The 15,137-nt window shown below is 43.7% G+C and overlaps 2 protein-coding genes across 4 annotated transcripts in view; both read left to right on the forward strand.

Annotated features, from left to right (window-relative positions):
* LOC103020035 (phospholipid-transporting ATPase FetA-like) overlaps positions 1-3,024 on the forward strand; it is a 113,949-nt gene extending 110,925 nt beyond the window's left edge. The window contains exons 26-29 of the mRNA XM_057549434.1: positions 461-706; positions 878-1,016; positions 1,816-1,946; positions 2,043-3,024. Coding sequence (XP_057405417.1) covers positions 461-706; positions 878-1,016; positions 1,816-1,946; positions 2,043-2,234 — 708 coding nt within the window. The 3' untranslated portion in view covers positions 2,235-3,024. The remainder of the gene's footprint in view (positions 1-460; positions 707-877; positions 1,017-1,815; positions 1,947-2,042) is intronic.
* A 6,905-nt stretch (positions 3,025-9,929) lies between these two features.
* Positions 9,930-15,137, forward strand: part of RUSC2 (RUN and SH3 domain containing 2) — a 66,343-nt gene continuing 61,135 nt past the window's right edge. Inside the window, exon 1 of one of the 3 annotated variants that reach the window (XM_057547947.1) lies at positions 9,930-10,224. The gene's annotated coding sequence lies outside the window, so the exon portion shown is untranslated. The remainder of the gene's footprint in view (positions 10,225-15,137) is intronic. The other 2 variants (XM_007196957.3, XM_057547948.1) reach the window with 2 other exon arrangements.

The raw sequence follows: 15,137 nt of genomic DNA on the forward strand, positions 1-15,137 counted from the left end.
GTAGCTATGGGAATGGGAGGAGCATCACAGAACATAGATACCTCTGAGGGACTAACTGGTCCCCACTGGCTTCCCGCTTTCTTCCAACTGGCTTTTGACACAAAGGATACTCAACTAAAGGAACACTTAAAACTGAGGACTCATGTCCCAATTGCCTCCCCATCCCAAGCTCCAGTCCTCCCTTCAGCTATTCCCAATCCTAACTGCCCTCTTTCTTAACTCCGCATCTTGCCCTTCTAGATTTCTTCCACCACGTATATCCTTGCCTGGAGAGTAGGACTTTAGGAAGGGTCTGTGGTCACTGCTCTGTTCTCTGGTTCCACTTCTCAAGTAATGCATGAGGAAGCTCCTAGGCAGCCTAACAGCAGACTCAGTAAGGGGAGAAGCCTCTACTCTGTTAGAGATGGGATCTTCTATGGAGAGACCCTGAGCCTTCCTTCTTACCCTCTGGTGCTTCCAGGATGTGAATGAAACATGGAGCCTACGTTTCCCAGAGCTGTATGAGCCAGGCCAGCGCAACCTCTATTTCAACAAGAAGGAATTTGTGAAGTGTTTAATGCATGGGATCTACAGTTCCTTAGTGCTGTTCTTTATCCCTATGGGGACCGTTTACAATTCAGTGCGCAGTGATGGGAAGGAAATCTCCGACTACCAGTCCTTCTCCGTGATAGTGCAGACCTCCTTGCTCTGTGTGGTCACAATGCAGGTGTGGCCAGTGGTGGGGTAAGGGGATTGGGTGGGGAGCCTGTCTGGAACAGAGGAAGGGAAGGAGGGAGGGAAGGTGGGAAGGGAGCATCCTCCTTTACAAAATTGGAGAAGGGAGGTGGCTGACAGGTCCCAGGTTGTAGACTAATGAACATAAGAGGGTGCTTTTCAGATTGCCCTGGAGACAACCTACTGGACAATGATAAGCCACATCTTCACCTGGGGTAGCCTGGGTTTCTACTTTTGCATCTTATTCTTCCTGTACAGTGATGGCTTGTGCCTAATGTTCCCCAACATCTTCCAGTTCCTAGGTAAGATTCTGCCCAGTCTGTGGCAAGGGCCTGGGGCTGGGGGTGGTAGTGTGAACCAAGTACATTTGTTTAATAAATGTTTACTGAGCAGCTATTACTATGTGTTAGGCTCTGTGGATATATATATGATTATGACATTGTCTCAGCCCTAAAAGGACTCAAAATCTAGCTAGGTGAAATATTTTACCTCATTGGAGTCTCTAAGATATTTTTAAGTTTCTTAACCTAATTTGGTCTCTACAAGCATCCTGTGAGATAGACAGGGCAAGGATTATTACACCGTTTTAGAGACTGGAGGTTTTTAAAAAATGACTCAAATCTAGGTCTCCTGGTTCCCAGTCCAATGTCCTTCCTACTGTGGCATACTGCCTTCTTATCTCCCACATTAATTTCCCTGTCTCTCATCTCCACTCTGATGAGGACAAAATACAGACAGAGTAGACGTGTAGATGTAGCTGGCTCCTACCTCTTGTCAAGCCACTCATTTTTCCCTTCCAAAACCCTCTATCCCATTTTTGTGTCCAGGCCAATGCTCTAGGATTCCTATAACCTACCCCCGCCTCCTGCCCTGCCCGGCCTTTAGAGGGAGACAAAGGCATGTGAATTCACAGTGACTTTGGCTGTGCCAAGGACCTAACCTCAGTGCAATCCTTTCACATTTATATTATTTCTCAGGAGACTAACTCTCTCCAAATCAATAACTTCCTTCTTTGGACTGAAGAGATACCTAAGTTCTGGCTGACAGCCCCCTTCCTCTAGGCTCTGGTTCTGCCTTTCCCTTCTGGCTCATTGTTTACAGGTGTGGCCAGGAACACTCTGAACCTGCCGCAAATGTGGCTGAGTATTGTCCTCAGCGTGGTCCTCTGTATGTTGCCTGTGATTGGGTACCAATTTCTCAAACCACTATTCTGGCCCGTCAGTGTGGACAAGGTGAGTGGAACAGGGAATCTACCCAGATGTAATTCATGACCCTCTTTGCCTTTGCCTCTGTGGATAAAAACCCTGTCCCCCATGCTTTGGCTTTAGATTATTGACAGAATTCATCATTGCATGAGACATCCACTGCCACACCCAATCCGGACCAAACTGAAACATGCAAGCTCTCGACGTTCTGCCTATGCGTTCTCCCACAAACAGGGCTTTGGGGCCCTCATCACTTCCGGCAAGACAATGAGGGCCAAAATGCCCAAGAAAAACAGCTTTCCTTTTAAAAAGTAGAGGCCTTTACGGAAGCCCTAAAGGAGTCAGTCATTGCTCTTCCTCCCTTGTATTCACACAACTTAATAAGGAGAGATTAGAGTCCCTGGAAACCAGCATAAACCTGTTCTTCCACTCTCACTCCAGGGGCTCAGCTTCTTCATTCCCTAGAAGGCTATGCCCAGGTAAGACAAGGAAAGGTAAAGGCCCCCCCACACACACATCTGTCAGAGTTACAGCATTTCAAGAAAAAGCGATGTCAGGCCTCCCTCTACCAACCCTTCCAAGTTTTAATCCATACAAGCAAATGTGGAGATAATGGGTGAAGAGGGGGAATGTGGGGTAGGGAAAAGAAAATAGGACCTAAGAATCTTAGTTTGGGCCCTATTTCCCACATCCAGGGCAACCATAAATTTTGCCAGGGCTCCCTACAAACATATTTACCCAGGCACCCTTCTCAGGTTTATCTGAGGGATTCAGGGCCTGGGTAGCAAAAGGAAGAGGCAGCTATGAAAAGTTGGTCATAAGAAGCTAAAGGAGAGTTTCTGGACCAAAAAAAGAATGGAGGTGGTTCCTGCCTTGACAGGACAGCTCAAGATTTTGCCACCTTCTCTTCTCTTTGACCCAAGAACTGATACCTTTTCAGGCCTCAGAACTGGGAGGGGGAGACTGCAGGGGATTTTAAAAAATCTTTTCTTGAGGGACATAAGCCATAATTGGTGAACATTTGTCTTCATTCCATAAAATTATTTTGAGAAGAAACTGTATGTACTTGGGAAATTGCTTCTAACAAGTTTATGGATAAGTAATAAATTGCTGATTTTGGAGTAGAGAGATTTGTATTGTCTGTTGGGGCCCCAGTGATAATAACTTAGGCCAAGCAATATCATTGGTCCATAGACCCCTTTTGAACGAGACCAGTATTTCCCTCCCCACCCCCAACTACGTTTTCACTTCCATTCCAGTTTTTCCCCCTGCTGCTAAACTCTATCTTGGCCTCAGTATGACCACATCTTTTAACCATATAGCTCTTTGCACACCTTAAATATTAGTTCCCAAAGCTCAGGCCTAGGTTCTCTGCTCATTTTTCTTTGTACACTTTTCCTGAGTGACGACTTCTAATGTCATGACTTTATTTACCAATAGAAAGAAGATTCTCAACTCTCTCTCTATCCTAGATCTCTCTTCTGAGATACAGATCCATTTATTAAACTGACTCTAAGACCCTTCACTTAGTTGAATCTCAGGAAACTCACCAACCTGTATTAAACATTTTCCCCCAAAATTGCACCCCAGGATGTCACTACCATCATCCCATTCACCCAAAGCAGAATGATGGGAATCATACAATACTCCTCCTATATAGTCTGATGTCTAATAAGTCATCAAGTAATGTAAATTCAGCATCTTCATCATGTCTTGTTTTCAGTTCCCTCCATTATTACTACCATTGTCCTCGTTTAGACTTTGATCATCTCTGACCTGGATTACTGCATAAAATCTCCCCTCTCATCTTCCTGGTTTTCTCCTATCTAAAGTATCACCAGTACCATTTCCAGAGTTATCTTTCTGAACTGCAAACTTGATCATGTCAAGCCCCAGCTGAGCATCCTTTAAGAATTTTGCACGCCTTCAGGATCAAGGTAAAATTTGAACATGTTATTATTAGGCCCTCTCTAGTCTTGTCTTCTACTTCTCCCCCATCTGCATTCACTCCAGTCATGCTATTTCTGGTCTTCATGTGGTCAAGCATGCTGTTCTCATATCCTAAAATGCTTTCCCTCACCCCCTTCTTCATCAAGCAAATTCCTAGTCACCCTTCAAAACTCGGAATATTTGGAACTAAGTAGAGGTGATGGTTGAACAACATTGTGAATGTACTAAGTGCCCATGAATCGTATACTTAAAAAGGGTTATGAGAATGTTTTATGTTATGAGAATTTTACCTCAATTTTTAAAAAATGCAGATTAGGCATTGTCTCCTGCAAGAGCTTAGCCTAATTCCTCAGTGTGACTTTTATGTATCTGTCCTATTTATTCAATTGCTCCCCTGTGTATACCTCTGTCAGTGACACTTATCACAGGGCGTTGTAATCATTGATTTACTTGTCTATTCATAACATATACTGGGCCTTTAATAAATGTCTACTGAATAAATGAACAAATAAAATGAAAGAATATTGAAATCTTCTTCTTTGACTATTTTTCTTGTTTCCCTGAATAGCACTCCCACCCAGTAGCTCAAACCAAAAAACTGGAAGTCTTTCTGGACAGCTCCCTTCCATTCCTCTAATCCAATCCATTCTGTTACCAAGTTCCATATACTCTGTCTCAGAAATGTCTTCAAGTCTTTCTCTTCCTATTTGTTCCCAATCCCATTGATTTCATTGTTTCTTGCCTAGATTATGCCAACATCCTCCTCTCAGGTCTCCCTGCCTTTGATTCTGCTTCCTTCCAATCCATGATCCACACCACAGAGAGTGATTTTTCAAAAATACAAATCAGATCATGTCATTTGCCAGTTTAAAGTCCTTTAGTGAATCATCATAGCTTTCCTGCCTTGGTGCTGCCTACCTCCCCAGCTTCATCGCCACTTTCTGCTGCACATACTAAATTATTTGCAGTTCCCCAAAGGTTCCATTATCTTCAGAAACCACTGTGCCTTGGCCCTTTCTGTTCTCTCCTCTTAGAATATATTCTTTCCTTTATCTAGCTAATGTGCATTTGATCTTCAGTCTCAGCGGCTTTGGTCACTTCCTCTGGGAGCCTTCACTGACACCTAATTTCCTGTCAGGTTTAGATACCTGCCAAACACTAAAACTAGTTTATGACAGTATTAGTCAAGTAAGAACCTTCTTCTCCCTCCACCCTGCTCAAACCCTGGAGAAAGAAGATTAGCAAACTTGGGCATGGGAAAGAGATAGTGGGAAATGATAGACATCTACTAAGCCCCACTGAACATGGCCACCTGCAATAGGTCCAAGCTGAGAGATGGGAAAAGCTTTAAAGTATGAAGTTTAAAAAATAATTTCATTAGTGCGGACATCTTAATTATTCAAGTGAAATTAAAGTAACAAGTACTGATTGCTACCTAAAATTGACCAGAAAATTCATGAAGTAAAAGTCTCATGAGTAGGTTAAAAGAGTGGAAGACAAAATAAAATGGTTTTATAGTTAAACTGACCCCACAAATCCCATTCTTTCAAGGTTCCAATTACACACACACACACACACACACATACACACTCTCTTTCATCACATTCATCCATATACAACAAATATTTATTGAGCATCTACCATGTCTGGGCACTGTTCTAGATGCTGCCAATACAGTGAAAACAACAAAAAAGGTTTCTGCTACCATGAAGCTTATGTTCTAGTAGAAGAGACAATGTCAAAGTAAACAAGATCATTCAGATCATAAGTGCCATGAAGATACTGCAACAGCTGCTTTAACAGTGAGAGACTGTGAGGGGGGAGGGGTAGCTAATTTTATATTTGGGAGTCAGAAAAGGACTTTCTGAGGAAATAACATGTGACAGGAGACTTAAGTGACTAGAAGGATCTAGCTTTGCAAAAATCTAATGGAAAGACATTCCAGGCAGAGTAAATAAAGTCCTGAAGACAGGAGCAAGCTTTGTATATAAGAAACAGAAGCCTAATGTGGACAAAACTTGGTGAGCAAAGGGGAGTGTGGTTAGATAGGTCTGATGAGAAGCAGTGGAGGGCTTTAAAGCCAGTTTGAAAAGATTGGTCAGGCTATTCTATGGGCAATAGGAGTGCAAAAGTGACATCAGGGAGACTATTTAGGAGGCAGTTACAGTTCTCTAGGCATGGAATGGTGGTGGCTTAGACTAGGGTGGAAGCAGTGAAAAAATAAGTGGATGAATAGAGGATATATTTTGAAGATAAAACCAAAAGACTTTGTGGGTGGGCTACAGAAGATGCAGGCACTGGTTTATCAAATGAGCCCACTGATTTACTCAATAGTGCTAAATCCATAGATTACTGACTCTTCCCACACAGCTCCTGATGATGGGGTGGGTCTAGGTGGTCCCATATTTGTGCCAGTTGACTCCACTATTCCCAGCCACAACTGGTGAAGAGTGGATATATAATCCCAATATACCTGCTCTCTCTGGGAATTAGAATTCCAAGAAACTAAGTCAGTGATGAGAATAGTTACTAAAAGTTCATATAGTTTCAGGAAGAGAGGCCTCCATTTTAAAGTGGCCATGACTTGCTATAAGTATGAAGATAAGTGGGCCAATGTGTCTAGTCTATAGAGAGAAGAATAAAGCAGATGTCCAAAGGGAAACAGACAAGACACTGTTTCATTCCAGGAGAGCACCCCGTGAGGGGTTTTCTGAAGTTGGGTTGGTGATGAGATCTTTTCACTTGAGCTAGATGGAATAGCTGCCAATAGCAAAAACAGAGAGGTGATTCCAACTTACATAGGCTTATACTTGTTCCTCATCTACAGCTTCTCAGGAACAGGGAGAGGTCACGGGACCATTTGGCTTATCCTACATCTTTTTCTTTAAGAAACTGTGGGGGAAATAACCATATTTACCACTTCCAGAAACAGAGAAACAAGGGAGCACTGTCCTAGCCCCAACATTTCCCTGTAATTCTAGCTCCAAATCTTCTAAGATATGTGCAAAGAGTTTTGGAGAAAACTCAGCGTTTGGAGGATCCTGAGAGTCATGCTAGACTATTCACTCTACTTTACCCCCAACCCCCAATGACACATCAATCATTAAGTCCTATAGATCAGGGGTCCCCAACCCCCAGCCTGCAGACCGGTACCAGTCTGCGGCCTGTTAGGAACCAGGCCACACAGCAGGAGGTGAGTGGTGGGCAAGCGAGCAAAGCTTCATCTGCCGCTCCCCATTGCTCATATTACCGCCTGAACCATCTTCACCCCCATCCGTGGAAAAATTGTCTTCCACGAAACTGGTCCCTGTTGCCAAAAAGGTTGGGGACCACTGCTATGGATTCTATATGCTTAATCTCTCTCAGATCTATCTCCTCTTATCTAACCCCTCAGCCACTGTCCTAATTCAGACCCTCCCATTTCTCATCAAAATTACCACAGTCTCCTAACTGGTCTCTTTACTTTCCTCTAATTCAATATCTACACTCCAACTAGAGCGAGACTTCTAAAGTTCAAATCTGTTCAAATACTGATAATAATGCAAAACATTTTTGCCCATAACAATGCAAATAATTCCTATTCCCAGTGATGCAAATTAATTTTGTCTGGTAGAGAATTTATATTTCTAAAAGTCAAATACTCATGTGAACCAGTCTTAGTGTCTTACTGGTTCTCTCATTAATTAGTGAGTTTAATATGGATTTATTTTATATTTGTATAATACTCATGATTTTACCTTTTGAAAAATTATCCCTTAACACAAATAACAGGAGGTAACCCCCACTTGCTGAAGCCAAAAATGAGACTATATGAATGGATAGAAGGATATGTCATCAACCTAGGGCAAGAATCAAGCTGGCCTCAGTAAGAAGTAGAACCAGCTGCTGGAGGCCCCAGGAAGCTGGGGAGTAGACTCTTTGTGTCTAGACTTGACTCCTTTCTAGGCAACAGATTGATACTTCTCAGCAAACTGGTTTTCTCTGCTACTCAGGCCATTTGACAAGTAAAAGATGGTCACTCGGCATTCTCAAATTTCCATTATAAGTCTAACCATGAGTAAGGGTGTAATTCTCTCTCCCCCAAATCCAAATTTTCAGGGAAGGGATTCCAATTGGCCTAGTTTAGGCTAAGTCCCCACCCTGCACCATTTAACAGCAAAAACATCCAGTTTTTCATTGGTCTCCCTGGCTGATCCTAGCCCTCTCCACTTTGCCCCCAGAATTGTAGTTCTAAAATTCATATTTGATTTACCATTCCTGCCTTCACATAAAGTGTCTCTCCACTGCTTACTGGATGAGTCCCAACTCCTTAGTATGTCATGGAAGGCTCTTCATTATCACACCCCTGACCATCTCTGCTGTGCTCTCTCCATCACGTCCCACATCTCAATCATATCAGTTGTTTTGCCCCTCTGTTCTTTTGCACATGCTGATTCCTTCACACCCTTTACCTCCCACTCATTTTTCAAAGCTCAGCTCACATGCCTTCTGTGAAGCCTGAGGATGCATTACACAGGATGACATTTATCTGCTTCCTTGACCCAACAAGCCTGGGTCTTGGAAGAGCACAGGGTCTCAGTCTCAACTCTTTCACAGAGGATGGAACCTAGTGAGGTTCTAATAACTATTTGTTGAATGACCACCTGCCCCCAACCCTCTTTGGATAGAAGAAGAAGACAACACAATCCTCAATATCCCACGTACACCCTGCCTAGGAGCAGGAAGTGCATGAGTTCCGTTAAAGTAAAAATTATTCATGATACTTGTTAAAGATGGTAAGGCAGATTTTATTTACAGGGGCTGAGGGGGGCAGGGACTATGGAGTAGCTATAGGAACCACTGCAATGGGTGCTGCAGTGGGGGAGAGATTGAGTTCAACTCAGACCCCAGCAAAGACAAGTGGTAATTTATTAGCCAAGGAGCAGGGTAGGGGTAAGTGGGTGGAAAATTACAGCCTTAATCTGCTCTGGCTGCTATAATAAAACACCACAGGGACTTCACTGGTGGTCCAGTGGTTAAGATTCTGTGCTCCAAATGCAAGGGTCACGGGTTCGGTCCCTGGTTGGGGACGAAGATCCTGCATGCCCCACGACGCAGCCAAACAAAACAAAACAAGCAAACAAACAAAAAACACCACAGACTGGGTAGCTTATAAACAAATTTCTCACAGTTCTGGAGGCTGTAAGTCTGAGATCAAGGTGCCAGCATGGTTGCTAAGTGCTCTCTTGTCACAGACTTCCTCACCTGGAGGATTGGGCTAGGGAGCTCTGTGAGATCTCTTCTGTAAAACTATTAATCCTAATCATGCGAGCTCCTCATGACCTAATCACCTCCCGAAGGCCCCACCTACTAATCCTTGGGGGTTAGGATTTCAACATATGAATTTTGGAGGGACATGATCATAGCAATTACTAAGAAGAAACATCAGGAGTAAGGGGGATTCTTACCAACTCTTACCAAGGGGGATTGTAGACCAACTCAACAGAATTCTTGCTGAAGGCAGGCCAAGGTGATAAAATACCAAGGATGGTCAGATACCAAGGGCGGAGAACTTCCAATAAACTGATTTAGTGAGATCCTTGCTCAAACTGGATTCTACAAGGACAAAGAGGGAAGCCCAAAGTCAACCTAAGTCCAGGGCAGACCCAGAAAAGCCTGACTAAATTTTTAGCCAAAGGAGACAGTCTTTGTCCGTTCTAGGTTTTACCAGGTTTTTTAACCCTGGCTACGCATGGGGTGCTTTTAAAAATATCAAGGCTGGGGACCATCCCACCCCTACTCCACCCTACCCGTGCTTCCAGTTCAACTGGTCTCGGCTGAGGTCAGGCTTTAGTTTTGTTTTTCTATTTTTCCCAAGAGGTTCTACTGCGGTGTCAGGCAGAGAATCGCGGCATTAGGCTAAGGTGGGTGCGCAAATGTACCTGCCTTCCACAGGCCAATTAGGCGGCGGGCGAGGGCTCTCTGGGTTCCAGTACACCCCAGCCCGCTTAGCCCGGCACCACCCCGAAGGGGCGGGGCGCCGCCGCAGAAGGCGGGGCCACGGCTGAAGCCTCGCCGCTCGCTCCCCTCGCGGGAAAGCACTGCGCGTGACTCGCTGCGCGCATCGCAGCAGGAGCGGGGAGGTGGGCGAACACCCGCTGGCCCCCAGCGGACCGAACTACTGGCCGTCCTGAGGGGCGGCATGAAGGCAATTCAGGTCGGACCATCGGCGCCACAGCTGCAGGGGGGACCGGACGTTACCAAGCTGTCTGAGAGAAGGGGGGCGCCTGCTGGTCCAGGCTGCAACACGACCCCTGCAGGGCGCGAGACTACGCCGCCGCCTACGCCGTCGGACTAAGCTGAGGCGAGAAACCAGGTAGGACGCCTCTTCGGGATCGGAAGAGGTCCCGGAGACCCACTGCCCTCGCGTTCCAAATGATCCCTTAGGAGAAAAGCCCTCAGTTTGCCCACCTATTCAGCCCTTAGCGCCCCTTCCCTTCCGCCCTTCCCCCTCGTCCCCGCAACCTCACCCTCCGGTCTTCCTCGACCCTCTGGACCGACCTTGTCTTCAGTCCTGTCCTGACCCTTCAGCTCTGCCATCCACCGAACCCTCAAACACCCAGGACCAACCATCGTTTTGGGCGTCACCCCAGATCCACCCCAACCGTCTCCTCAAAGTGTCCCTTCGGAGACACCCCCTCAGCTGACTCGCGCCCAGTAGTCATCGTTGTACCCACATCTCCAGTGACGGCTCTGGGGTAGCGCGGCCGCTCAGCACCCAGCCCGGAGACTGCGGCGGGGTCCTCCGCACAACCGGGTCCTTTGCGCCCTCCGCCCCTTTGGCCCCTGCTTCCCAACTTGGTGTCTGCCTGAGCCGGGCTGGGATCGCTCTCACATCCAGTTTTACCTTGGGAAAACCTTTGGCCTGGCAGTTTGCCAGTCCCCTGCTACCGCTCTTACCTGCTGCGAAGGGCACCGTGATCCCGTTGCCCAGGGCTGGCTTGGGATTACCAGGCTGGCCCCGAGGACACCAGGGGACTGCCCTGGAGGCAAGGACCATACATTATTCATTTGTGTCTCCAGCGCCCAGCACAGTGCTTGGCACATGGTAGCACTCAGTAAATATTTAATGGGTGGGTGAATGAATGAGACCAATGCAGAGGCTGTGAAGCAGAGTGCTTTAGTGGGAAAAATGTCACTAGTTACATGAAGTGGGAAAAAAGGAAGGGCATCTAGGGAATTACTTGTGGTGCTTATGTTGGGAGCATAGAACTGAACATATTCAGTCTCTCCATTCATGCATCTAATGTCATTTACACAGAAGCTTCTATTTATCAGCTGATTTCCCTTTATGTTCTGTTTACAAAAAAAAAGAAAAAAAAGTCAGGGCCAAGGCTGCAGAAATTTTTATTGGTCAGTGTGCCTCAGAGGCTGCCCAGATAATCTTGAAAGAGCTTTACCCAGGTGACGCCCCTCCTCTTGCCCTAGCGACTAACTTCTCCCTCTAGAGAAGAACTGTGGAGGCTAGCCACAGTCTTTAAACCTTACTCAGTGTAGCTGGTCAGCTAGTGCTTCAGGACAGGTTGGAGGAATGACCTCAGTTATTTTACCCTTTTAGCTCATGGATACCTCCCCTCCCCTTTCCTCCACTGGAGGGGTAGACATCCCAGGCTGGCCTAGTGTGAGAAATATCAAAGATTCCTAAATACTACTGAAGTATGATCAGGCCATATGGGCCATTTATATCTCAGTAGACCAGAATCAGGCAGGGGTTACCGCTATGTGAACAGTGTCAGTAATAAGCAAGAACACAGGCCTTTTAAAGATGGGATTCTCAAAGAACAGAAAGCCTGAAACCTGTTTTTGTTGATTCCTAAGAGGATGACCTGAACAGATTCAGTTTCCTGAAGCTAAGACAGGGTTCGGCGACCTCAGTTTTGGCCCCGGTTCCGTGGGGAAGTAGATTGCTGAGTGATGAAACAATGGCTGGCAAGCTGTGGGAGTTTATAAGCTAAGAAGTAGTTGCCTGACTAATAGTGGCATTATTGTCACTGGGGCTCAGCGTATTAGCAGGTAAAATAGTGACTGGAGTTTCTTAGCAGGCTCCATGGAAATTAAGCAGTGATACGGTTTAGGGGAGTGGGGAGATCCCACCACTGTCTCTGGTGTTCTGCTACCCGTGTCCCTCCTACTGTATGGCTATAGCACACTCACCATCATTGTTTCTTTTCTGCTTTGAGCCAGGTCAAAATCTGATCTCCTCTGATTTTTATGTTAAGTGTCTAAGGTTCCTTTTTGTTAAATGTTTAAGGTTCCTTTTTGAGGCAAGGCCTGCCTAACTGGAAGCTGGGTATGTTCTCACCCATTTCTAGCTTTGATTTATCCTTCTTTACTTTTTCTTTCTCCCATTCTCTGACTTATCTTTGTAACTTTACAAAGTAAGTCTTGGATCACAGATACTGAAAGCAGGAAAGAGCTCCTGAGCTGAATTAAGCAGGGGCATGGTATCTGGAGACCAGTACTTTTTTTTTTTTGTTAACCAATATGTTTTTAATGGGCTTTTCTACTTTTCCCTGTCTAGGATCCCTGTTAAGACCTCAGTAGCCCCAAAACACTCTGGATTGTTTGATTTATTTTTTTTTTCACTTCCAATGCTTCAGAGTGTTGCCAGATAAAATACAGGATGCCAAGTTAAATTTGAATTTCAGATAAACAGCAGGGTGTCCTGTATTTTTATTTGCTAAATCTGGCAACCCTGGTTCATGGGAAGGCTTATGGGTTCTATTTTTCTCTCTGCAACTTCAGGACAATAACTCATCCTTTTCTTCTGTTGCTGATACACAATGACTGAGCACCCTATTAAAAGTCACTTGACTGAGATGGCTCACTGACTGCATGTTAGAGTAAGGGCAGGCTCTGTAGAGATAGTCCAATGTATCAGTGTTGAGGTTACCCAGAAAACACCTATCAAACATTGACATATGATATTGTAATTCCTGTCAAATGAGTCTGTCTTGCAAAATGAGCATATTATTTTGAGTGGCCAGATATAAACATTGCTCTGGATTGACTTCAAGGGATGAGGGTGGGGTGTGGAGTGCATTCTAACGAAAAGCTAACAACTCACAGTAGAACCTCTCTTGTACCACGTTTACTGTTTTTTTTTAAGTTGTGGTAAATATATATAATATAAAATTTACCATTTTTACCATTCTTAAATATACAGTTCAGTGTCATTCAGTACATTCACATTGTTGCCCAGCCATCACCACCATCCATCTCCAGAACTTTTTCATCTTCTCAAACTGAAACTGCATAATCATTAAACAATTAACTCTTCATTTCCTCTTCCCCCAGCGCCTGGCAACCACCATTCTATTTTCTTTCTCCATGAATTTGACTACTCTAGGTACTTCATATAAGTCGAATCATACAATATTTGTCTCTTTGTGACTGGTTTATTTCACTTAACATAATGTCTTCAAGGTTCATCCATGTGATAGCTTGCATCTGAATTTCCTTCCCTTTTAAGGCTGAATAAAATTCATTGTGTGTATATATCACATTATTTTTATCCACATTCATCGATGGACACTTGGGTTGTTTCCACCTTTTGGCTATTGTGAATAAAACTGCTATGAACATTGGTGTACAAATATGAGTCCCTGTTTTCAATTCCTTTGGATATATACCCAGAAATGGAATTGCTGAATCATATGGTAATTCTGTGTTTAATTTTTTGAGGAACTGCCGTACCGTTTTCCACAGTGGCTGTACTGTTTTACATTTCCACCAACAATGTAAAGCATTCCAGTTTTTCCATAAACTTGCCAACACTTATTTTCTGTTTTGTTTTTTAAATAATAGTCATCCTAATGGGTGTGAAATGGTATCTTGTGGTTTTGATTTGCATTTCTCTAATGGCTAGTGATGTTTAGTATCTTTTCATGTGCTTATTGGCTGTTTTTATATCTTTGGAGAAAAGTCTATTGAAATCCTTTGCCCATTTTTTAATTGGGTTATATGTCTTTCTATTGTTGAATTGTAAGAGTATTTTATATATTCAAGATAGAAGTCCCTTATCAGATATTATGATTTGAAAATATATTCTCCCATTCCATGGGTTGCCTTTTCTCTCTGTTGATAGTATCCTCTGATGCACAAAAGGTTTTAAATTTTGATGAGATCCAGTTTACCTATTTTTTTCTTTTGTTGCCTGTGCTTTTGGTGTCACAGCCAAGAAATCATTGCCGAATTCAGTGTCATGAAACTTTTCCCCTGTGTTTTCTTCTAAGTTTTTTTAAATAGGTTTATCTTTTATGGTTAGGTTTTGATCTATTTTGAGTTAATTTTTGTATGATATGTAAGATAAGGGCCCAATCTAATTCTTTTGCATGTGGATATCCAGTTTTCCTAACACCATTTGTTGAAGACTGTCCTTTCCCCTTTGAATAGTGTTGGCATTCTTGTCGAGTATCATTTGACCAGATATGCCAGGTTTATTTCTAGGCTCTCTGTTCTCTTTCATTGGTCTGTGTGTCTGTCTTTATGCCAGTACCACACTTTTTTTTTTTAATTTATCTTTTATTGAAGTATAGTTGAATTACAAAGTTGTGTTAATTACTGCTGTACAGCAAAGTGACTCATTTATACATATACATACATTCTTCTTGATACTCTTTTCCATTATGGTTTATCACAGGATATTGAATATAGTTCCCTGTGCTATACAGTAGGACCTTGTTGTTTATCCATTCTGTATATACCAGTTTGCATCTGCTAATCCCAAACTCCCAGTCCATCCCTCTCCCACCCCCTCCCCCTTGGCAACCACCAGTCTATGCTCTATGCCCCTGATTCTGTTTCTGTTTCATAGATAGTTTCATTTGTGTCATATTTTAGATTCCACATATAAGTGATATCATATGGTATTTGTCTTTCTCTTTCTGACTTACTTCATTTAGTATGATAATCTCTAGTTGCATCCATATGGCTGCAAATGGCATTATTTCGTTCTTTTTTATGGCTGAGTAGTATTCCGTTGTATATATGTACCACATCTTCTTTATCCATTCATCTATTGGTGGACATTTAGGTTGTTTCCATGTCTTGGCTATTGTGAATAGTGCTGCTATGAACATAGGGGTGCATGTATCTTTTTGAATTATAGTTTTGTCCAGATGTATGCCCAGTAGTGGGATTGCTGGATCATATGGTAATTCTATTTTTAGTTTTCTGAGGAGCCTGCATACCGTTTTCCACAGTGGCTGCACCAACTTGCATTCCCAT

Source organism: Balaenoptera acutorostrata, chromosome 6, assembly GCF_949987535.1.
Source record: "Balaenoptera acutorostrata chromosome 6, mBalAcu1.1, whole genome shotgun sequence".
Taxonomy (NCBI): domain Eukaryota; kingdom Metazoa; phylum Chordata; class Mammalia; order Artiodactyla; family Balaenopteridae; genus Balaenoptera; species Balaenoptera acutorostrata.